The following is a 25545-nucleotide window of genomic DNA, read 5'->3' as shown; positions in this document are numbered from 1 at the left end:
CAGAAATTAACTTATTACCCTCTGCAGCAGTTGCGTCGAAAGGGTTACCAGCAGCCAAGTCACAGATTAGCTCTGTTGCTACTAACTTAAATGTTTTCAAGCTGACTGCTCAACAGCAGCTATTTCAGTCGTCTATTCGTTATTGATTTTATTTTTCTGTACGTCTCTGCAACCCCCTAACACGTGACACATTTGCGCTCAAAGGACCACAACGAAAAATAAACGTCATTCAATCAATCGATCATGATTTATATATTTGTTTTTATTTCCGCAATCTGCCAGCCACGTACCGTGGACGGTTTTGAAGAAAGGTTGTCAGAGGAAGTTATATGTACAGTACAAAGCTATATAATCACTCTCTGAGGGACTACAAACATAACCCGATGGTAAATGATTCATAGAGAGCGATAGCACACACGTTGGTCCACTGTCTCTTTGAGACAAATTATGTCAGAGCACTTCAGAGGTTGATCTATTCCAAGGGTTCCCAAACCTTTCAGGCCGTGACCCCCCCCCCAAAAAAAATAAACATATTTGGGACCCCCCCACCCTGAAAATCACTTGGAATTGTAGACATTACATTTAGTTTGACTAGGTTCCACAGATAGTGAAAAAAGATTGCCTCTTTCTTATGTAATATTTGACAATTTGGCCAATTTAGCATTAAAAAGGTGTTAAAAGTCATTAAATTATAACTTTAGAAATGTGCAGATAGATAACCTGTATAAACCCTGTTTTGTCACTCTGGGATGGGCTGAATATATTGCACATTAAGCTAATCATCTGGGGACCCCCCCCCAAAATAATTTGTGGAAGCCCCTGGGGGGTCCCGACAACCCCCAGTTTGGGAACCACTAGACTACAGTGGCCGTGGTCTAACGCTCAGAAACTGAGCCGCAGGGAGTACGTGTATAAAAACCACTTCAGAGAAATGTGATCGTTCCGGCAAGGCCTACCAAAGCAGAAAAATAAAATAAATAGGTTCAACATTGTTTGGAGTATTCTGCAGGCTTTACATTGATCTCTTTCCCATGTGATCACTACATCATGGTGTACTTGTGAATTGACACCACTAAGCGGAGGCAGTTTTTCTTTTTGGGGTGGAGAGAGACGGAACAAGAGCTTGTTTGATATTGTGTGTGTTAGGGATGGGACGATAAGCGATATTTATCGTTGATCGTGATAAAAAACAAAAAAACGTGATAATCTTAAGAGGAGATTTAATTTATCGTGATATCGTCCTCCATCGTGCACTGGGATCAATTCACCTTTTATTTGCCGAGCTGCATATCCGGTACCACTTAAACCCTCTATAATTGGTAAAAAGGTACTTAGGTACTTGATAGAGTTTTTTTTCCCACTATCAAATGTCTTTGCAAAAAAATAGCCGATCTACAAACTCACAACGCGACGTGTTGTGAGCTTGTAGATCAGCTATTTTTTTGCAAATGTTCCGCCTCAGGATAATGGATTTTGAATATCGTAAATCGTGATTTATTTTGTCACAATAATCGTGACAAGGAATTTTCATATCGTCCCATCCCTAGTGTGTGTGTGTATGTGAGAGCACTGGAGGGAGTGATGTAGGGATGGGTTCAGGTCAGATGGGAGGTCGTCGTCGTGGGTTGTCCCTCTACAGTCTACATCATTCCCATCTGCATTAGCGTGTTGGCGTACGCCATGGGCTTGACATTCGGATGAGGCTGTGAAAAGGAAGGAGGTGGGCAGGGGGTGAGGTTAAAAACTCTAAATTACACCTGAAAACATCTGTAATCAACTGCAATCGAATAATCAAGGGCTTAAATAGTTGCATCAGATGTGCCATCTGGCCTGACTAGAAGTTTGTTGACTTGTTGACTTTGATTAGAGCAGTTAGAAACATGGTTAAATCTAAGGAATTGTCAGAAAAGTTCAGAGAAGAGATTATTGCTTAGTACAAAAAAGGAAAAGGATATAAAATAATTGCAAAGACACTGAATGTTCCAAAAAGTACAGTTTTGAGCATAGTTCACGAGTTCCAAATCAAAGGAACAGTGGCTACAATAATAAACTATTTTTTCAGAGAGGGTTGAATAATTTCGAGCACAACTGTATGTCTTAAAAAGCTGCGGTACAAAAAGATATTAAGCAATAAATCAACAAAAAAAGGAGACGGTGTATCCATCTAAAAAGAAAAAAAAAAAATATATATATATTGTGTAAAAAAGCATTGCAGATGCCATAGCACCCCAAATCATAACTGACTGCGGAACCTTCCCCACTGGACTTCAAACAACTCTGACTTCAGAAGGTTGACGTTTCTCTATTAATAATAATAATAATAAAAAGCTTTTTATAGTGCTTGGATACTTACCACAGCAGTGAACTGGTGAAACTCTGGCTTGAGGTCAGATCCCCTGAGGTGAATATAGGCTCCTTTATTTGCCATCTGATCACTGTTGAAACACACAATACACCATCATAGACGCGTCATAAGGTTTCGAAATAGAAATGCATCAATATTAACAACCACTACCATAACCAGTAAGACTCCCTAATCGGGAGATAAGCGACCGTAGGTCACATGTACACACAAAGAGGGCTGTAACTGCCATTGGTTCCTAGTTGTGTGGGCAATGTGTAGACATACTGTGTACCGATGTGCGTGATTTTAGGGCAAAATCTGTAGGAGCAGTGTCCAAAAATGTGTTTTGCAAGAATCGGCCTCATGGTGGCGCTAGAAGAGGGCCATGTGAGAAATGAGGGGTGGGGTCTCCGCGTTGCCTTGGCGGACGAATAGGTACCGGCCCCGGCTCTCCCGGACGCTCCTAGCCCGAGTTACGGCATTTTATGTGAGCTGCAGTGGAGGGGGTCCTCCACTGGGGGCGCCACCACTTTGGCATCCGTTCTGGAGCACCAGGAGTCGGTGGTCCCCGGGAATTCCCCGTGAGCAGCCATGTTGGAGTGGTCATTTGGTCATTTTTGCACATTTGGTCTTTTTTTACATCTGGGGGTCCCCCAGGGACCTGGGGGTCCCTGGAGCTCCGGGGGTCCTTGGAGGTTGTAGTTTGGCAGCCAAGGAGCGTGTGTGCAAAATTTGGCATGGATCGGGGCAACGGTTGCGGAGATATGAGCAGGGCAATAGTGTGACGTGTGAGGTGTGACAGACAGACGGACAGACTGACTGACTGACTGACTGACTGACTGACTGACTGACTGACGGACTCACTCACAGTTTGTGCAGGTTTTGATAGTAAGTGCGACCTACGGTCGCAATAAAATAGCAATAATACTTTTTACCCATTTAGACCGGGTATGCATTATTGTGTATTATTATTTTATGCTTTAACTATTGAAAAATAGCAGATATACAAGCTCACAGCGCGGCACCAAGCGCCGTGCTGCAAGCTTGTAGATCTGCTATTTTTGAACATTTTTTAAAAAATTCTATAAGGCTCTTCTGAATCCTTTAATTTTTTTTCTTTTTTTTTTTAAACATGTTTCTACGTCAGTGGTTCTCAAACTCTTTCTTGTCAAGGACCCCCAAAATTACATGCATTTGGCCACGGACCCCCCATCTCAAAATATGTTGTTTTAGGCACCCCCCAGAAGTAAAAATTTGAGTTACAAACGTTCGCTTTAAAAAAAATACATATTCAAAAGATTTGCACACATTTTCACAACTTTTTCAAAAATAGCAGATCTACAAGCTCGCAGCGCGGCACTCGGTGCCGCGCTGTGAGCTTGTAGATCTGCTATTTTTCAATAGTTAAAAGCGTTCAATAATTCTAGGCCTAAATGGGTTTGGTTAAAGAAATAACATACCAGTAGTTGGGCGCGGAGAACACGGTGATGCACTTCCCTGAGTGGGTGACCTCGTAGCCCTCACCCTTCACCTCGTGACTCCGCACGATGAAGTCCAGCTGGTTCTGCTCCAGGAAGCGCTCCGTGACGTCCGGCCCGAACTGACAGCTCACGCCTCGCTTGCTGACCGACCTCCCGCTCTGCGACCACACACACACACACACACACGCCACAACAATGATGAACAACTAGAGCAGGGGCAAGGTTATTATAGTAAACGAAAACTAACTAAAAAACGAAAACTAGAATGGAAAAACATTTTAGTTAACTGAAATAAAAATAAAAACTAAGCTTTTTAAAAAAACGAAAACTAACTGAAACGATATTGTGTGTTTACAAAACTAACTAAAATAAAATTATAGAGAAAATCTCCTTAGTTTTCGTCTTTTGTCTTTAGTGGAAATAGAAAATAAAAAACACCAGTTGGTGAGGTCAAAGAGAGAAGTTGTATTTCTCAACATTCCTGCCACTCTCAACAATATGATGTTTTGTTGATTTTCTTTATTAGACAATACTTTTTCCGGAGCTTTTTTAATCTCACCCCTGACAAATACCCCATATTACGTAAAAGACTAAAACTAACACTAAAACTAATAAAAACTAAACTAAAACTAAGCATTTTCAAAAAATAAAAACGAAACGAAACTAGCGACCTCACTTTAAAAACGAATTAAAACTAAACTGTAATTGAAAACAAAACCTCAAAACTAATAAAAATAAAAACTAATGGAAAAATCCAAAACTATTATAACCCTGAGCAGGGGTTCCCAAACTTTTTTGTCTCAGGGCACCCCATGAATATTGTTTTAATCCGAGGCACCCCTACATTATAATTTTCACTCCCAGCACCTTATATTTGTAGCATATCGTCGTTGTCGGGTGGAAACCTTGTATGTCCAAAACCGTTCGTTTTCTATTTATGATCCATAAAATGTACTAAACTAGTGACAATAGCAGATCTACAAGCACACAACGGTGTGCTTGTAGATCTGCTGTTTTCACTAGTTTTGTGCGACAGTCTTGTATGATAAAGCAGGCCTTTGCTTTACCAAAATACGTACACATTTGAAACTTGGAGATACAAGGTTTCTGCCCGACAGTGGCGATATTTTAGTGATTATGTTGCGAGGAAAACGTTGAGATAATAGCCATTTTGGTTAGAACTGACTGAAAATAACTTTGTACTTCAAGTTTAAAATGTTTTTTCAAGTGTCCAAATAAATTCCAAATATTATCAAATTATCTCGCGGCACCCCTGGACTGCCGTCACGGCACCCCAAGGTGCCCCCTCACCCACTTTGAAAACCCCTGAACTAGAGGAGCAGTGGTTCTCAAAGCTTTTCATGTCAAGGACCCCCGAATATTAGCCCGCTGAACCCCCATTTGAAAAGGGTTCCTACACATTTGGAATTTCAAAATGCCATACTTTTTCCAGGTTCTTATTTCTTAACTTTCGGAGTAAATAGATGCGTATCATGTAAATAAATGATCAAAATCTCCACCAGCTGTGTGTCTGTCATTTGCCCCTACTCATATCTCTGGCACTGTTTGCCCCTATCCATGTCAAACTTTGCACACACACTCCTTGGCCAGCGAACCAAAACCTCCAGCCCTCATTCGATCTCTTCTAGTGCCACCATGAGGCCGATTTTTGCAAAACACATTTTTAAACACTGCTCCTACAGATTTTGCCCAAAAATCACGCAAAGTGGTACACAGTACCTCTAACGTCATGTCATCAACATAGGCCAGGGGCCAATTCTGATATCTTCACAAATTGGTACCACCCAAGGTGACATTACATTACATTTTTTTTACTTCCTACATGTCTTGAGTTTACGTTTTGGTATGATAACCCTTTCTGAGACCCAGCTTAATTGATGTTATCAGCCGATAGATTCGGTGTCCCATTAACTTTACATTACAGGGGAAAAAAAGCTAAAATTAATCTGCTTTAAGTAGCATATGACGGGTCAAACTAGGGAGTTTTCATGATTCTGAATCCAGTGCAAGCATCTGTTTTGCACGAAAAACATTCCTTGGGCTAAAATGGCCCCCACAAAAGTGTGAAAAGTGATGACTCATCACTTTTCATCACTAAACCATAGTCTTGTGGGTCTGTTTGTAGCACAAGGAATGTTTTTTATATATTTATAATAATGTAAATGTAAAAAACGTACGTTGTCGCTGGTGCTGGATAAAGAGCAACAGTCTAGAATAACAGAGAATCTGCACAAAACACTGTTCGGCGCAATGCTGATGTGTGGATTTGTATTATTCCAAACACAAGGGCACCAACCTGAGGCTGCGGGTCCGACCACAGAAGATCACACATGGGACCTGAGGAGGGGAACAGAGGACAACGTTGAAGGGCGGTTGTTTCTCCTCTGGGGGGTTTAGTCACCGACACATGGGTGCATTCAGGTTGCATGGGATACAGCAAAATAAAACCTCATGATTGAATTTTTTTCCTTATCTGTGCATCCATTCTGTTTCGCAAATAGCAGATCTACATGCTCACAACGCCTCGCAGTGCGAGGCGTTGTGAGCATGTACAGTAGATCTGCTATTTGCGAAACAGAAGGGAAACAGCATGGAAGGAGCACCCCCACACTAAATGCTCAGTTCCCTACAAACAGTTAACACAAAATTTAGGATTTTTATCTTGTGGTTATTATGATTCCAACCCCATGTCCTTGCGGTTGGCTGTATACACCGCTTAACAGTTTAAAAAATGAAAGACTGAGACTTAAACCTTTTCCTCTAAAATATCCGAGACAGTACAGATCAATCTAAAAAAATGAATATTGTGTAAAAAAAAAGCATTGCAGATGCCATATAGCACCCCAAATCATAAACCGACTGAAGAAACTTCCCACTGGACTTCAGGCTACTCTGACTTTTCTCTATTATAAATCCTTGTTTTGAGTGGTCTCGTGTAATGTAGTAATATTTTGAAATATGGACTTTTGATATTGATGAGCTGTATGCCATATATATATTTTTAACAAAAAAGGTTTGAAATAATTCACTGAATGTCCAATGTATCTAGAACAGGGCTACTCAACTTAGGAAGGCTCAGGGGCCACTCAGCAAAATACCTAAAGTCCAAAGGGCCGCAACCTAAAAATGACGGTCCTATTTTGGACGTTTACAATGATTTTGTAACAGGCTTCATGACAAGCTTAATAATTAAGCAAACACACAGAAAACAGCCACATTTCCATCTATATAAGCCATGCCAAACCTCATTGAACCAAAAGATTATGGATGGAATGAAGAAATTATCGAATTTGATCAAATTAGGCTTTATTCACAAAATGTGAAGTGAAAATTAACAGAACTGGTTCAATCGTTTTGTAACCGCCCCTGTGTCTGGGTAAGTGGGTATGCAAGGCTAGTGAACTTTGGCAATGTAAAGGTATGTTTTCTCATGCCAATAACGCTCCTTTTCATTAATAGGACGGATTTAAAATAAATAGACGTTTATACTTATTATTCAATCACTCAAACCCCAGCATCCCTATTCTTGGGGGACATTCACCAAAAATAGCCGATCTACAAGCTCACCACAAGATGCATTGTGAGCTTGTAGATCGGCTATTTTTGGTCAATCTCCTTCAATGAGCAGTTAGTTGTGTTTAAATTACAAAGCTCAAAGCATCAAATGTTTTACAAGTACAGTACAACTGGCTGAGTTGAACTTTACTTGAGTTATTTTTCCATAAAACAACAACTCTTAACCAAAAATAGCCGATCTACAAGCTCACAATGCATCTTGTGGTGAGCTTGTAGATCGGCTATTTTTTGATGAATGTCCCCCAAGAATAGGGATGCTGGGGTTTGAGTGATTGAATAAGAAGTATAAACTTCTATTTATTTTAAATCCGTCTAATGAAAAGGAGCATTATTGGCATGAGAAAACTTCCCCATTTGGTGTACAAGCATAGTTCCCTGGCTGCTACGATCTGTTGGAATGTGTGCACTGTATGTCGGTGCTGACTGGCGGAGCCGCGGAGGCAGAGACAAGCACAGACAAGGACGTCTTCACTAGCCTAAAACATGACGGTCGCGAGCGTTCATATCGCACGACCGTCATGCGTCTCCACTCCAGTGAGCCCGACTGTGGTTGTCTGCTGCAAAATCTCCGCAGGTTTGTCTGTCTGACCGTCTCGTTGTACAATAGATAGTGTCATAGTGTAGCCGCCAGCATCTCCGCACTGCTGTGTTCAGGCTGTGTTCTGTGCATTGACTGCATTCGCTTCCTGACTACGGAGTCCACTGAGGCTCAAACATCACCGCATTTTGCGTTGCGCGTTAACTTTGCCAGGCTTAGAAAAATCATATTTTTATTGGTATGGTCATGACGGGCCGCACAGACAGGCGGTGCGGGCCGCATGCGGCCCGCGGGCCGCGGGTTGAGAAGCGCTGATCTAGAATATATGAAAGTTTCAAAAAATATATGAAAGTTTCAAGAAAATCTACTTTTACAAAATATATATGTAAGCAATTTACCCCGAGTGAGAGGACATTATGCTCTCATAATGTCCGCAGTGATGGTGTTATCGGAAGAGGCGCAGCCGAGTCCGATAACACCATCACTCAGGACATTATGAGAGCATAATGTCCGACCCCGAGTGGTAAATAGCTTTTCTACCACTTTTTCCCGTATACATGAAAGAAAACACATAGTTGTAACTTGCAAGGATCTTAAGTTACAATCATTATTGCCTATAAAACTTCCGCGAGACAGCAGATAGTTCCACAAACAACATCTTCTACTCACCAACAGATGGCGCCAACTCCATACTAATCCATGCGTCTAGCTTACAGCTAAGCTAACGTCAGTTAGAAGTACCGTTCCGGCCGTAAATAGAGGCTGTTCGCTTCCAGAAAGGCATAGGTTCAGAGAAAAGGGGCTTTAAAGTTGGCGGATTGCATTGGATCCAAATAAATCGGCGACTATAGCATGCACGTTAGTAAACATAGGACCGTTGCCACCGTCATTTGTTGGTTGGGGGAAAGGACCTCCTGAAGTCCCCGGATGTACACTGAGGCGCATTGATCTCGGACACACAACTTTGCGGCAGTTGTCCTCTGATAACCTCTGGAATTTAGCCAATCAGAATCCAGTATTTGAACACGTGACTCGAAAAAGTGGTAGAAAAATCTTTTTAGATTGATCTGTATATGGAAGATGCGCCTGAACATGTATTCTATTGCTAGTTTGACCACTTGAAATAAGCTTTAATCTTAAAAAAATAACTAATAGCTGAAAATAGCCGATCTATTTTGGTACGGGACATGATGCTTCCAACCCTACCAGAGTCTGGAGGCTGTCTGTTCCTCTCTATCTTCCTGAGGTCGTCCAATGTGACGCCGTCTTCACTGAACAGTCCCCCGTGCATCACCTGACCCCCCCCCCCCCCCCCACACACACACACACACACACACACACACACACACACACACACACACACACACACACACACACACACACACACACACACACACACACACACACACACACACACACACACACACACACACACACACACACACACACACACTTTGTCACCAACAAGATTTTCAAGAGAATCAAAGAGGGGCTTACAGCATGTGTCATTCAATCATACAGGTACAAGCAGTGAAAGGTTGGTGTGACATGTTCCACAAGACTGTGCAACAAGAACAAAATATTCAATATAAGAAAGAAGGAAAGAAAAAAATAAGGAAAGAAGGAAAGAAATCTCAGGAAAGAAATCTCATCTGTAAAGAGCTCTTACTTACCAAAACTTTACTGTTGATACACTGTGCCAGAGGGAGCCACTGGAAGACCTCGCTAAACAACTGGAACATCTGGGCTGTGTACTTGGCTTTCACTTCACCTTCAAATCCATACATCTGGTTCATGTTGTCTGTTTCGTGGTTACCTATAAAGGGGTATTGTATTTAATTGTTTCCATTTTCCCAAATAATTATTAAAAATAAATGAGAAAAGTTATCAAAAAAAAAACATGGTCTGCTCACGTATTAGGAGGGTAGTATGAGTCACCAGAAAAAACAATGGATGTTTTTAATGAATCTATCATGGTTAAAATGGAGTTTGAAGTTACAAAGGGTGTGTATGGGGAGAAGCCCTGGAGGAGGGCCTGGTAACATTTACATCAAATATCAAAATATCAAGCAATTTAGGTGTTCATAAAAGCCTGATTAGACGATAAAATGACCAAAAGTGTTTTTGAAAGTGAAATATAATATATATATATATATATAATATCTCCTGAACATATTCTACCCCACGCCACCTTCCGGCCTGGCAGCAATAAAGATACATCGGATATCTGACTGACTGCCTGCCTGCCTGACCGACCTGAATTTACCATCTGATATCCTGGGCTTACTGTGCCTTGAATGCTGGAATAATCAGGGCTGGTGCATAAACATAACCTGTCACAGCTTTTGAGCAACATATTTGCACAAATACACACACAGTGAGAGAGTGCACTCACCCCTAAGCAAGAAGAAGCAGTCGGGGTAGAGCAGCTTGAAGCCAAAGAGTGTAAGGATGACCTCAACGGAGAAGGAGCCACGATCCACAAAGTCACCATTAAACAGCTGCAGTGCGTGGTTGGTTAAGGATTTACCGTCAACATCCTCCCTGTCAGGTGGAAACCTTGTATGTCCAAAATACAATACTTGTATGTCCGGGTTGGGGCAGTAAATGATTTAATAGCCAAAGTATAAAATAATGGTTAAAGTGGTTAAAATCAGTGTGCTTGCAGCTTTGTAACATGACAACTTATGCAGCAAAGCAATGGACACTATCAAACACAGATGGGTAAAAACACGAGTAGAGTGACATTACACAGCACACATGTTCATTGTTCAAAATGCGAACAATGAGATTTCTGAACAACAAAATAAGGATACATAAGAGTTGGTCTCTGATGGTATGCCGTTCAGCTCAAAGATATTGAGGAGGTCGTAATATTGCCCATGGGTGTCGCCACAAATTGTTATCTTTTCTGTCTAGGGTATAAAAAAAGATAAACACCATTATTACAGTTAAATTCAAGGTAATAACAGTACAATAAAATAACATTTCATCATAAAAAAAATGAATAACTTTAACCGCTTAAAATCCAGCATCCGTATTGTGGGAAAGCTTTCACAGTAAATAGCAGGTCGACAGGCTTACAACGCGTCGCTATTTTCCCCACAACAACAGAAAACAGAAAATACACTAGAATAAAGCACTCTGCTTGCTCAACCATATGGGGTTTAAGTGGTTAAGGAATGCCATTTTGGAAGATACCTGTAGTCTTTAATTAAATGTCTTGTACTCCAGCAACAAACCAATCCACAACATGACCAGTCAACACTCACCTCTTTTAATGTGATTTCAACCAGACTTGGAAGTTTGGACAAGAGCTCTTTGACTTGGACCAAAATCTGCAACAACAGACAAAGCATTTCATTTAAAGCTGCATGCTGCAACATTTTGTTTAGAGCTCCACCAATGCCAGGTTACTGGGTCTGATGCTGGTCCTGTTGAGTCCTGGAGCATACATCAATGTTTTGACCCATATTGTGCTACAATAATAAGAATTATTATTATAATTCACCCTTTGTCAAGTCCTGCCCGTTGTCCTGCCCCTCTTCACACCCATTGGTTGCTGTGTCTTGGTGGGACACTCCATCCACTACCATTTTAATTCAGTTGCTTCGTATTGTTATTCTGTGTGTCAATTCTAATTTCGAACTTAGTTTCAGTCAAATGGAGCTGCTCAGTGGCAGTAAAGTGACTCAGCATTTCTTTAAATGTTTTTATTTCTCCCAGAATTATGTTTTAGCAAATTCAACATTCACAAAAATAGCAGATCTACAAGCTCACATCTTGTTGCATCATGACGAATTTGTGCAGTGTGAACTCTCAACTTAATTTACATTCATATGTATTCTTTATCATCTTTTTATGAATGAGATTTTACATTTATTATCAGGTATCTAAGGCTGATGATTTCTGGTAACAAATACCATAGACTTTTTCTCTTCCTTTGGTTTTCTTTATTAAACCTTTTTTGTAACTTTTTCCTTTTATGTTCATATTTTCTTATCTTATGAGTTTTCTGCCTCAGAGTTTCACATCCATCTCTGTGATGACGTTGCACGCCTGTATGTTGTCAGTATGACGTGGTCTGATAAGGAGTCTTCACAAATAAACCTGACACGATTTTTCATTTTATTGTGTAGATCACGTATTGTGGGCATTTAGCACTGTGGGTTTTTCAGTGTGTAGAAATGGCCTGTTTGAGCAGCTATCTATCTGAGGAGCAGTTACGGTGTGCCATCTGTCTGGATGTATTCACTGACCCGATCGCCACGCCGTGTGGCCACAACTACTGTAAAACCTGTATTACGTATTACTGGGACACCAACGACGTGTGTCAGTGTCCACTGTGTGCAAAGACGTTCTACAAGAGACCGGAGGTCTCCATCAACACTTTGATTTCCGAGATGACCGATCAGTTCAGGAAGTCACAGCAGCAACCTGCCGAACCAGACGAGGTCTCCTGTGACGTCTGCACCGAGACCAAGCACAAGGCCTCCAAGTCCTGCCTGGTGTGTCTCACCTCCTACTGTGAGACTCACCTGGAGCGTCACCAGACGGTCACGGCCTTAAAACGACACAAACTGATCAACCCTGTGAAGAACCTGGAGGACATCATCTGTAAGAAACACGACAGGCCTCTGGAGCTGTTCTGTAAGACTGACCACATGTGCGTTTGTCAGGTATGCACCGAGTCGGACCACAAGTCACATCAAACGGTATCTCTGAAAGACGAGTGTGAGGGAAAGAAGGCTGAGCTGAGAAAGACAGAGGCCGAGATTCAGCAGATGACCCAGCAGAGGAAACAGAAGATCCAGGAGGTCAAACACTCGGTAGAGCTCAGCAAGAAAGAGGTAGACAAAGAGATAGCGGACACATGCACGCAGTTCTTCACTGCTCTAAGGAGCTGTATTGAAAAGCACAAAACCACGGAGAAACAGGCGGAAGGCTTCATTAAAGAGCTGGAAAGTGAAATTGCAGAGTTAAAGAAAAGAAGCTGTGAGATGAAGCACCACTCGTACACGGAGGACCACTTTCACCTCCTCCAAAAGTTCACATCCATCAACGCCCTTCCACCCACCAAGGACTGGACGAATGTCAGCGTCCAATCGTCTCCATACGAGGGGACAGTGAGGACAGCCGTGGCTCAGCTGGAGAAGACAATCAGTCAAGAGATGGAGAAGCTTTATGATGCTGAGCTGAGGAGCATCCAGCAACATGCAGTGAATGTCATTCTGGACCCTGATACGGCACACTGTTATCTCATCCTGTCCGAGGATGGAAAACAAGTGAATCATGGCCTCTGGCAGAATCTCCCAGACAACAAGGAGAGATTCTACCCGTGTCCATGTGTCTTAGGAAAACAAAGCTTCTCCTCTGGAAGGTTTTACTATGAGGTTCAGGTTAAAGGGAAGACAGACTGGGATTTGGGAATGGCCAGCGAGTCCATCAACAGGAAGGGATCGATCGCGTTTAGACCCAACAACGGTTACTGGACCATGTCACTGAGGGATGAACATGTGTACTGGGCTGGCACCGACCCCCCTGTCCTCCTCCCTGTAAAAGACAAGCTCCAGAAAGTGGGAGTCTTTGTGGATTATGAGGAGGGCCTGGTCTCCTTTTATGACGTGGAGGCCAGAGATCATATCTACTCCTTCACTGGCTGTACTTTCACGGAGAAACTATATCCATACTTATGTCCTCATCTTCATAATGGCAATAACTCTGCTCCGCTTATCATCTCTCCTGTCAATTAGATTCTAGACTCTTACATGTAAAGAGTCATTGTCATTTAAACACTTTCAACCTGGCATGTCGTTGTAGGCATAACTTTAAAAAGAAAATGGAAAAAAACTTTAAAATAAACAAAATAGCTAAAATAGCCTACAACGTGTAAGCTTGTACATCAGCTTAGTTAAGACAAGTGTGTACAGTGTATGTAATTAAAGTCCCTGTAAAGCGTTAACAGTAGGCCTATGTATTCTGAGTTGGTCACAGAACATAAAAAAAAAATAAAAGGTTGTTAATCAACCCAGCCAAATATTAAAACAGAAATTGCCACATAAATAACATTTGGTTTCCGAATCGTGAAAAAACTAAACAAAAACAGGCAGTATTTAGTGCTCACTGTGCTCTCAAGGCTGAAGTCACTAAAACTGTCTCAAGTGACAAGTACACTGACACTTGAGATACTAAATATTTTTTTCTTTTATATTATTCTTTTTTGTAATGTATACAATAAATGTAGTATTTGTTTTTTCTTCTTTTAAGCCCATCAGCACTGGCAATGATTACAGTGTATGACCATAGTACACTTTTGGATATAGTATTATGTCAGATCACTGGGCTTCTGATCACCTTAATCACATCTTTTGGTCAGTGGGGATGCTACGCGGACGAAGGGAAATGGAAACAACAAAGGGAAATGCAAACAAAAGATTGGGAGCAGTGGCGTCAGTTCAGCAAAAGCTAAGGTATGGCAACATGACTGGTGTCGACACCAGTCATGTTGCCATACCTTAGCAACAGGCACAATGAAAAGTACATTTTATTATTTCCCCCTGTAGCCAAGGTATGGCAGCTGCCATAGCTTGCCATACCCAATTGACGCCTCTGATTGGGAGTTGAGACTGAAGATAAATATGTGGATTGAGATTGTCATCTACTCTGAGACATGGGACTAGATAACTTCTACCGTGATCATGGAACTGGAAACCACCAAAGCGGACAATTTTTTTTAACTGGTTAAATAAAGGTTAAATAAAATAATTAAAAAAACTTTTCAGGCCGCAATGCACCAAAATAATCATATTTGAACTGGGAACCCCACACAATAATCATAATTGAACTGGGGACCCCCTACGATAATCAAATTTAACCGAGGACCCCCTAAAATGATCGTATTTGAACTGGGGACCCCCCAACCTCACAAGCACTTGGAATTGTAGGATTTGAGGGCATTACATTTTGTTCGACTCCGTTCCCACTGACTTCGTTCCCACTGATAAGATATTTAAAAAAATACTAGATCTAAAAGCTTGTAGATCGGCTATTTTCATTATGTTTTGCCTCCTTATAGTATTTGAAGATTTGGCCAATGTTTGACCAGTTTATAGTATAGTGGTAATGGTCTTTTTTCATTTCCTTTCATTTTTTTTGTATTAAAAAGGTCTCAAAAGTTGTCACTTGTCATCTGGGGACGACCCAAAATCATATGGGGACATGATTCCCACAGGTTGTCAGCAGTGGTTCTCAATCTTTTACATTTTAAGGAACCCCTTGAATTTGATATGCATTAGGCCACCCATTCGATACCAACGGCTCACACAAAACTGTGAAAAGTGATGACTCATCACTAAACCATAGTTTTGTTATCCCAAGGAATATTTTTCGTGCAAAACATGCTTGCAATGGATTCAGAATCAAGAAAAAACCCTAGTTTGACCCCTCACATGCTACTTAAAGCAGATTTATTTTGTTGAATTTGTTTTCCTGTATAGTAAAGTTAATGGGGTCCAGACTTTCAGCAGTTTTTTCAATATGTTCCACAACTCGGATTTCTTAGGACTTTTGATATGTTGTTACTGACATATTTATGAAACAAAAAGAGTTGAAAGTGTTTCTGTTGCAATTTGGTTGAGAATTGGCTTAGAATCCATAAAATGCCCATACTATATAATAGCACCTTGAACCTTGAACATAGTTCAGTCTTTTTACAGCATGGCTCTGCAGGAGGCAGAGGGTGGGTCTGTTGTCTAGCTAGGTCTCAGTATACTCTTTTAAATCACAGCTGAAAACCCACCTTTACAGCAAGGCTTTTGGATTTGTTCATGTATTAGTTTTACTTTCCTTTTGTTTTAGTTAAATAATGGCTGTCGTTTTACCTTGTTGCACTGTATTCTATTCTGCCATTGTAAAGCACTTCGTAACCAGTAGCATGTTCTGAAAAAGCGCTTTATAAATAAAGTTTATTATTACCAGTAAGACTCCCTAATCGGGAGATAAGCGATCATCAGGTCACATAATGTTGTCTGCAAAAAGCAACCTTGCGGTGGTGCTAGAAGAGGGGCATGTGAGAAATCAGGGATAGAATAATTCTAGGCCACACACACACACACACACACACACACACACACACACACACACACACACACACACACACACACACACACACACACACACACACACACACACACACACACACACACACACACACACACACACACACACCTGATAAGCACACTTTAATAAAAGACACACACATACCTGATAAGCACACTTTCTGTGCAGTTTCTTCTGCTCTTTGAACCACTCCATCATCTCCTTCATGAACGTCAACGTTACCTTCCCGTCATCCAGTTTGGGTCCAGCATACTCATCCTCAATCGCTGCATTACAAGATCAGAGACACACAAAAAAGAACAAGCAATGAGATACACAGTATATATGGGATTAGTATCATACCATATCATACCGGAGAGACATGGAGACTCCTGTTACTGAACAAACACTCGATAGCAAGAATACTGTCAGAATAATATAGAGCTATTTAACTGAGTGAATTCTGATCAAACAGAAACATCCTGAAACTATTATCTTGACTGTTTAATTACATCGGGTTGTTGTCACAGAATTCAAACATAAGCATAGATAAGAGAATGTAGAGAAATGTATTTATCAAGTAAAAATTATGTATTAATTCTATGTTTTGTTTTTGCTTCACATCCATTGAATTCATATGCAAAGACAAATAATGTAGAGAGGCTATTTAACCAATGTAGCATACTAATGTATGGCAAAAGGTAAAAAATAAAATGAAATAAAAAACCTTGCATCTCTGTTTTTGACCAGAATAAAGCGTTACAGCAGGAATGCTGTTACTTAATTAAGAACATAGTTAGCATATTATGCAGTTACTACGTCAGTATACAACAACGGCACTTACTCATGTTCTCGATATCTAAGGAGTCCACGACAGATCTTTTGATCTCGTCGCTGGCGATGGCTCTCTCAAAGGCCTTCTGTTTTACAATCTTGTTGCACTCCTGGTATTTCATCTTTGCGTCCTTGTCGTTGGGTCGTACCTTCACTACCTGTTCACCAAAACAAGGGAATAACTCCAATATTTAAAGGACAACTTTGTTTTTTTACAACAAGGGTTCATTTATTTTTAAAGATATGTTTTGGGGCTTTTATGCCTTTATTGATAGGACAGTAGGCTGACAGGAAATGGGGAGAGAGATGGGGAGTGACACGCAGCAAAGGCAGTCGAGATCGGAAACTCGAACCAGCGACACGCTATCAGGCTACACTGAGCATATGTGATATGCACCTGGACCGGTAGGCCAGCGGGCGCCCTAAGGGTTCATATTAGTGATGCGCGGGTGAGGTTTTTTTCATAACCCGCACGACCCACAGCCCGCACGGAACGTAACCCGCCCGCGCCACAGAACAATATACAAATCAACGAATCCGCCCGCCCCGCAACCCACATTTAAAAAAAAGATGGTATATCATCTCCACAATAGCTCATCTTTATATACGGCTCTTCTAAGTACCCAAAGTCGCTTTACAGAAACGTTTACAGCAGCACAATATTGTCATGGGCTAAATAAACAAACTTGTTGTTCAAATTGGGGTTTAGCCTAAAAGACATTCATTCAAAGACGTTCATTCTCTCTAAATCGCCGGTCATCGTCGGGGTAAGAATGGCGGTTTTATGTCAATCATATTTATACAGCGCCTCGCACTTTAAACAGACAGCAAAAGAGGGACAATATTAAATCCTGTTGGTTATTGATTAATCACCAGATTGGAGAGATGGGACGACTCGAGGTAAGCGTGGTTGGTTCATTCAGTCAAAAAAATCCGCCTCACTTGCGAAAGTTGTGTTTCAAATCGTATCCGTTGACTGGCTGGTTATATAACTTAACCGACAGAAAGTATTTAGCTATAAACGGACTTGTGTGGATGAGAGAGACATAAGTGAAATCCTGATCAGCGACACGCGCTGAATTGTTTGTGCATCTTCTCTGCTGTGCTCACGTTGTGTCAAATGTTGGCAAGAAGTGGTTCGCGGCCCCAACAGGAGCGGAATTGGGACGGTCCTCGCACCAAGGAGCGGAGGAGAAACCTCGCTCCTCTCTGGCGCATTTTAAAACTCGCTCGCTCGTGCTCGTATTCAAACGTTGTATTCTTATTCTTATAGGCCTACCCTTATTAAGAATAAAAGGCAAATAAGAACAGGTGATTATTCTTATTTATTTTTTGCACGTGAGAGTGGTGATAACCCGCCCGCCCGCCGCCCGCCTGAAACGGTCTGAAACCTTGACCCGCTTGCGGGCGGGTTGGCAGGCGGGTGGGGGCACCGGGTCGGCCTGCGCACCACTAGTTCATATTTTAGATTGTAATTAGAGAAAAGAAAAGATGAGTGTTAAAATGTTTTCATTTACCGCTTTCTATTGATTTAGCCATTTTAGCGAGTTTGATTTCAGTGGTTTGGGGCATGCGTACAAGCGGCTAAATATGTCTTTTTAGACACAATAAGCTCATTCCGCAGATGCTCCGCAATCTTTCATGGTTAGGAGTGACTTAGTCTTAGGCTAGTAGTGTTACTGTAAATAGTAATAAAGAATCTGTCGGCTCATTGTGTCTAAAAATAAATGTTTAGACAGTTACCCCCCCCCCCCCACCCACTGAAATCAAACTTGCTAAAATTGCTAAAACTATAGAAAGCAGTAAATGAAAACAATTAACCGTGTAGTAAAAAAAACAAAGTTGTCCTTTAAGCAAAAGCCTACCGATTCATAATTGGGCTGCGACAGAACCTGAGGTAAACAAAACAAAGCTTAATCCAATTTCAAATATACAGTAGTATTCAGTCTATTCAAATATAGAATATTGTCTCTGTCGAGTGGACACCTCATGTCCAAAACTGTTACTTTTCGGGATACAAATTCAAAAACAACAGATCGATCAAAACCGTTACAAAGCGGAGTGAGAACAAACTGGGCCTCTTACCGTCTCGTAGTCTTTTAGTGCCGCCTTGAACTTGCCCAGTGCCATGTTGGAGGTGGCGCGGCGGTAATAGCCTTTGATGTAGTTCTTGTCGACCTCCAGGGCCTTGGTGGCGTCGGCCAGGGCGTACCCGTAGCACTCGGTGCGCAGGTACGCCAGGCTGCGGTTGCTGTAGAAGATGGCATTGTTTGGGTTGAGCTCCAGCGCCTCCGTGTAGTACTTGATTGCATTTTCATAGTCCTTGTCTAAAAACAAAAAAAACAAAAGAACAGTCACATCATTGCTGGGCATTCATTAGAAACACAAACTTTCAGTGGATTGTTCCATAATTACAGGCCGACATCTCCCCTATTCATCCCTCTTTAAAGAGGAACTTAAGACTAAAATGTTTTTGAGTTAGACTTCTCAAGGGGTCGCTTTGAGGACAACTGGCACAGAGTGACCAACATGTGACATATGTCACACACACACACACACACACACACACACACACACACACACACACACACACACACACACGTACACGTACGTTTTACCAGGTTTTAACTGCTGTCACATCCAAGTGTTCAAAGAACTTCAAACATTATTCATACACATTATTGGTGTATGTGCCAAAATAATCCTAAAAATAATCCTAAAATAAAACAATAATGCCCTAGCAAAACTGTGACTTTCAAACTGTTCAGTGTTACCATATAGAATTCAAACCCCGGTTTCCCCCTATGTGTGGACAGACAACCAGACACTCAGAGCTCAACCAAAGATGGAATCCCCCACCCCCTTTGACTTCAGGCAGGGCTACTCCGTTATATTCACCCGCTTTGACCTCAAGCATGGCTACATGGCTACTACGTTTCATAACCTGCTACTTTTACTTTCACTCCTTTGAACCTGGTTTCCCCATTTGGGGCATTTTACATTATAGGCAAATGTTTACAAACAATTCCAAAATCTCAAAAAAAAAAAACATCTACAAGCTTGCGGTGCATTGTGAACTTGTAGATTGGCTTGTAGATTTAGATCAGAGGTTTTCAATCTCTACCTTTTCAGGCACTGACAGGCAGTGACCCCGAAAGAATCATATTTGAATTGGGGACCCCCCACACTGAAAAGCACGTCTTGGAATGCACAACTCGCTGAATCATGTTAGGGACTATGTGGGTCCGTACCCACAGGTTGAGAACCACTGATTTAGATTAACGATTAACGCAGTATATAGGGCTTAAGTGCTTATCTAAGCAAGCATCCTTTCAGTCAGTACTACTAATCAACTGTAACATAGAATACGACCAGCCAAAGCAGGAGAACTAATGAACTTAACAGATGTCTCAAGGAGGACATTGGTTCTCGATGAGGCCAGAGGAGCCACGGGGTCCTTGAGGGCGTTCCAGGAGATTCATGGCTAAATGGCTGATAAGTTAATTATCAGCACTGTTATTACACGTAAATACAACTATAGCAAGCAATGTGATTTTGATCACTGTCATCTCTATACCTGCCGGTAGCTAGATACTGTAACTGTAGGTAGGTCGGTGCTAGACAGACATACATTCTCCCTGATTCCCTATACCTACAGAACATAAACAGTAATTTAATTCTGGACCAAGACTATATCGGACCAAATCATGCCCGACACAATACTGTTCTCAGATTAGGGCCCCAGAGATATGGTGTCCCTATGTTGGGCTTATCATTACAGGAATAAATGTTTCCACATAAAAACAAATATTTTAAAAAGCAAAAATAGGATTGTTTGCTGTAAGGGAAAATATTAGGGCTTAAGTGGCTAAGCTATCGATCCCAGCACCATTGCTGCTGCTCACCCAAGCATAACAATGCCTAATTATGTCAAGACAATGAGCAGAGCTCTTTGCTGCCAACATGTAATGTGTGTGATTGCCTATTGTGTTGATATATCCGACAGACATGAGGGGAGACCCCGCGCCAAGGCGCGCCATACTGACAGAATGTCTGTCTCTTGCATCTGCTTTGACTTGTCACTGACACAATGTCAGTCCTGTTCATGTGCATACAGAGGCCCTGCTATCCTCAAATCCCTGCCTACCCAATACCCATAACATATCGTCTATTCTCAAATCCCTACCCCGTAGCATATTGTCGTTGTCGGGGCGAAACCTCTTAACTCCATATTCAGACCTTTCTCAGCCTTCTTAATTTCAAGGACCCCCAGTGCATTAAGTCAAGTCATGTGTTGTTGTTCAAAAATTCAAAAATTACAAAAACAAATATGTTGCTACATACTGTACATGTACTGTACTACACAAAATTGTGTTCCCGGCCTGAATGAAAATGGCAGCCATCTAGAGTTCAAATTCGTGGGTTAGTTATGGACATGGTTGTTTGCATTTGATACTGGTATGTTCTGTGTGGGCTTATATTCAGTGTATGGGATGTGTATGTATATATGTCTAATTATCCATTTCTTATATTAACTGTTTGATATTGGATAATATCTGCTTTCACGGATGGTCACTATATACGTGCTGAAAAATGAATACTTATAGTATTTCATAAATTTGTATTATTAGTAATAACTATTTTTCAATTTATTGTAAAGATGATTCTAAGCTTGAATGATAGCTTTTAGGAAGGCCACTCGACAAGCCCTTCATGTTTTTTTTGGGCCTTTCCGGCACATTATTGTATTTTATTTTATTTTGTCTTGTTTATTTCTTTATGATGTATTGTTTTGTTTTTTTCTATTTTGTTGATTCATATGTTTTCAAAAATGTGCAAATAAACTAAACTAAACTAAACTAAACTAAATCAGCTGTAAATAAATAATGCGTTAAAAGTGGAAATGCAATTCAAAAACTGCATTTAGCTGACCAACAGAAGAGCTCAAAAGACATCCTGAAAGCCTTTGAGGACCAGTGTTGTATTGCTCTGGTCAGGCAGGCAGTCACCAACCCATATATGTTCTGACCAGTGTCACCCCTCTCATGCACACGGACATACATTGATGCCAAACAACCCCCAAGTTCACTACTCAACAACGCTTTAGTGTCACAACAGGGTGTTTTAAGAAACGAGCCTGTATGCCAAGGGTTTTCAAAGTGGGTGACGGGGCACCCTGGGGTGCCGTGACGGCGTTGTGTGCTTGTAGATCTGCTGTTTTCACTAGGTTAGTACATTTTATAGATGATAAATACAAAACGAACGGTTTTGGACAAGGTTTCCACCCGACAACGACGATATGCTATAAATATAAGGTGCTGGGAGTGAAAATTATAATGTGCCTCGGATTAAACAAATATTCATGGGGTGCCCTGAGACAAAAAAGTTTGGGAACCACTGCTGTATGCAATTCATATCATCAATAGACCTGTATAATAGGTGTTAAGCGTTGTGCGTGTGACGTCCTGAAAATTGCGTAACGTTGAATCAGCAATGCAATGTTGAGGACTCCCTGAAAAACGAGATGCTGCAGCTCAAGGGGCTTATCCTCTAGTGAAATTTAAACAAAAAAAATTTATTTTAACTTGGTCGGTGTTGCTACTGTATTCATAGTCTCATGTTTTAACACAGAGCTGGCAGAAGTGGGTCATTAACATTAAAGTCAACACACTTTAGCTCAAACAAAAAGCAAACAGAAGCATAATAACAAAAGATTACATTTTGAATACTTTGACTGTGGGTTGCAGCTGTTCCTCATGTTAGTTGTCCTCAAACTTTTCAGGCCCCGCCACCCACCCAAGAGTTGAGGCATCACATTTTGTATAACACGGTTCTATTGTGAAAATAGCAGCATGTAGATCGGCTATTTTCACAATTTCTGCCACTAATGTTTGACAATTTGGCCAATGTTTAATTTGTATTTTGTCATTTTAGAGGTATTAAAAAGTCCTTAAATTGTCACTTTAGAAATGTGCAGATACCCTCTATACACTTATTCTTTATGTTGGTTTGTTTACTTTTGAGTGAGAAAACAATATTGCACAATAAGTTAATCATCTGGGGATCTGGGGATCACCCCACCCCCACCCCACCACCAAATTAATTTGGGGACCCCCCAGGGGGTCCCGACCTACAGGTTGAGAACCACTGCCTCACGTGTCCTCTGTCTAGGAGCTTTATAAAGCCAATTTCACCATGTGATGAAAAAGAAAAAAATTAACTAAAACAACATTTTTTCATATAATCTCAAAATAAAGGCTTAGTAACTTAAAATAACACCACTCCCCCCAAAAAAATAATAGTGTGAAACTTTAAATGACATATCTGAAACTAAAGACCTACTACAGTAGCATCTACAAATAATAATACGTTGATATAGTTTCTCATTATTTTTGAGAAGTTATTTTGTGTTACCATCATCATTCTGACTGAGATAGGCCTACTACATAAATATACTGGGTCATTCATTACGAGTTACTGAGTCATTGTTTTCAGACACTATGCCAAAGTTTGTCATCATGACATATCATCACATTGGTAGGAAATGGTCTTCCTTTAAAACATAATCTTCAACTGACCAAACCATTCAACTGCATATGAAACATTAACGTATTGTTCTAGGCGAGCACAATGACGTTTGTACAAATCATGCTTCTATAACACGCGTGGTGGCTCATGTCATGTTGTGGTTGGTTTCATGCAGTTATTGCTAAGTCGTTAGCTGCTTCCTTCTATCATTAAGGCATCCGTTACATGGACGCGTGTGACCTATCGAATTATGTGACTTCTGCGATTGCGTCTTGTGCAGTTTCAGGCAGCCAGTCAGTGGTGTAAAGTAACCAAGTACATTTATTTAGGGTATTTGTACTTTACTTGAGTATTTCCAATTTTCAGAGGCAAATATTGTACTTTTACTCCAATACAATTATTTGAAAATTTAGCTTACTTGTTACTTTGTAGATTTTGATTCTTGTTATTACAAACTATACATTATTAACCACTTCTGCCTTATACATTTTGGCCATTTGAAAAATAGCCGACCTACAAGCTCACAATGACGCATATTACGTTTATAGATCTGCTCAAAAGATTATTTTTTTTATTTGAAATGGGACATTCATGACTACCTTTATACTTTTGGTACTTTAAGAATATTTTGATTTTATACTTTTATGCAAGTAAATTTGAATTCAGGAGGACCTTGACTTTTAACAGAGTATTTCTACATTTAGGTATTGATACTATTACTTAGTTCTCCCCCAAAAACATTATATATTTTTTGTATTTGTCACCTTTATAAGACAAAAATGTCATTATAGTAAATGTACCCCCCATTGATTCCGGATGGGCATTTGGGTCCCCATCCACAATCAATATTGGGTACAATTATTGTAATGAATGAGGAATGGAACAAAAAAGTGAAGAAAAAAACCCAATAAACATTATTGAACTCAAGTCTCCATGTAAACAACTACTCCATGAAGTAAAGATAAAAGAAGAATGTGAGTACTTTTTCCACCACTGCACTGCCCTCTGCTGGTCACAGTATTCGATAGGCCGCTGGTGTCGGTGTAACGGCGTCCAATGAATGAACGCTCTTCCTTCCTCCAGTTAGCAGCAGCATTGCTCGGCTAGGCTAACGTTAGCAACCTGCGTGCTTTCTGCTTTTCCATTAAAGCCAGAGTCAGCGGCGAACCACGCCGCGGACGCACGGCCGAGGTTCTAGCCCCTCCGTTCCGCCGGGACGCGACGCGCGCCTGTCAGCCACGAAACGCAGCGATAATTACCTTTAAAGTAGCTGTTCGCCTTCTCCTTGAGTAGCTCTGCATTTTTATCCCCCTCCGCCATCTTCTTCTCGCTGCCGTCTGTCGTCGCATGCGCCATTGGTTCGGCTGTCGCAAAGCACCGAGTTTGTTTTCCACCTTTTCTTCTTTGGTGTTTTACGGCAGTGGTTCTCAACCTGTGGGACGGCCGGGGTCCCCAGATGATTAACTTAATGTTTTCTCTCTCAACAGAAAAACAAACCAACATGAAGTTTAGTGTATATAGGGGTCAGTGACGTGACGCCCCAAAAAATTTGTTTTTAAAAAAACTTTAAATTGCAGGCATAAAAGTTATTTACTTTTGTTCTACTCACTCTCAACCTTATGGAAATACATTTTGTTTTTAGATATTTTATTGGAATCAGACTTTATTCAGCAGTTTGTTGTACTTGTGCCTAAAATCGTCATATGGTGTGACATGAAAATAATTGTTCATAAAATGAAAATGGAGTAGATCTTTCTTAAGTTACTCACTTTATCAAAGTCCTTTATCATAACTAACCAGTGATCCACTATAGTTTTTTGAAAATTAATTATATCTGTATATTTTTTTCATAATCGACACTCTGTGTGAGGCCCATGTTCATGATCTTACAACATATTTTAAATGTATTCTGTCAAAACTTTCTCTAAAATTACACAAATATGTGTGACTCTTCCTGATAATATTCTCTATGTAATCCATAAACATTTTTTTGGTTTAATCATTAATAAAGGTATGATTTTTCACTATTTGGAATGTCACACCAAATGATTTAGTGTCACACCGTATGATCATATCTTCATGTGTCAAAGCAAACTGTGTTTTAACCTACCTATTAGTGAGTACTG

The 25545-nt window shown here is 40.8% G+C and overlaps 2 protein-coding genes across 2 annotated transcripts; one reads left to right on the top strand and one right to left on the bottom strand.

Annotated features, from left to right (window-relative positions):
• Window positions 1-1356: 1356 nt before the first annotated feature.
• LOC308289887 (serine/threonine-protein phosphatase 5-like) lies at window positions 1357-24775 on the bottom strand (the record flags this gene model as incomplete). The annotated part of the gene is made up of 13 exons (XM_080731655.1): window positions 1357-1703; window positions 2354-2435; window positions 3805-3983; window positions 6143-6183; window positions 9167-9254; window positions 9634-9776; window positions 10356-10461; window positions 10777-10875; window positions 11233-11298; window positions 16223-16344; window positions 16902-17049; window positions 18977-19218; window positions 24679-24775. 13 exons carry the CDS (start codon window positions 24773-24775, stop codon window positions 1641-1643), a joined length of 1476 nt encoding a protein of 491 aa, XP_080587781.1. The 3' UTR covers window positions 1357-1640.
• LOC308289413 (zinc finger protein RFP-like) lies at window positions 12148-13713 on the top strand (the record flags this gene model as incomplete). The annotated part of the gene is made up of 2 exons (XM_080731103.1): window positions 12148-13053; window positions 13135-13713. The coding sequence occupies 2 exons, from the start codon at window positions 12148-12150 to the stop codon at window positions 13711-13713; spliced, it is 1485 nt and encodes a 494-aa protein (XP_080587229.1).
• Window positions 24776-25545: the final 770 nt, after the last annotated feature.

The sequence above is a fragment of the Nannobrachium achirus genome (assembly GCF_963921795.1).
Source record: "Nannobrachium achirus genome assembly, chromosome: 8".
NCBI classification, from domain to species: domain Eukaryota; kingdom Metazoa; phylum Chordata; class Actinopteri; order Myctophiformes; family Myctophidae; genus Nannobrachium; species Nannobrachium achirus.
The sequence above is the reverse complement of the archived record's forward strand: the minus strand, read 5'-3'. Positions and strand labels throughout refer to the sequence as shown.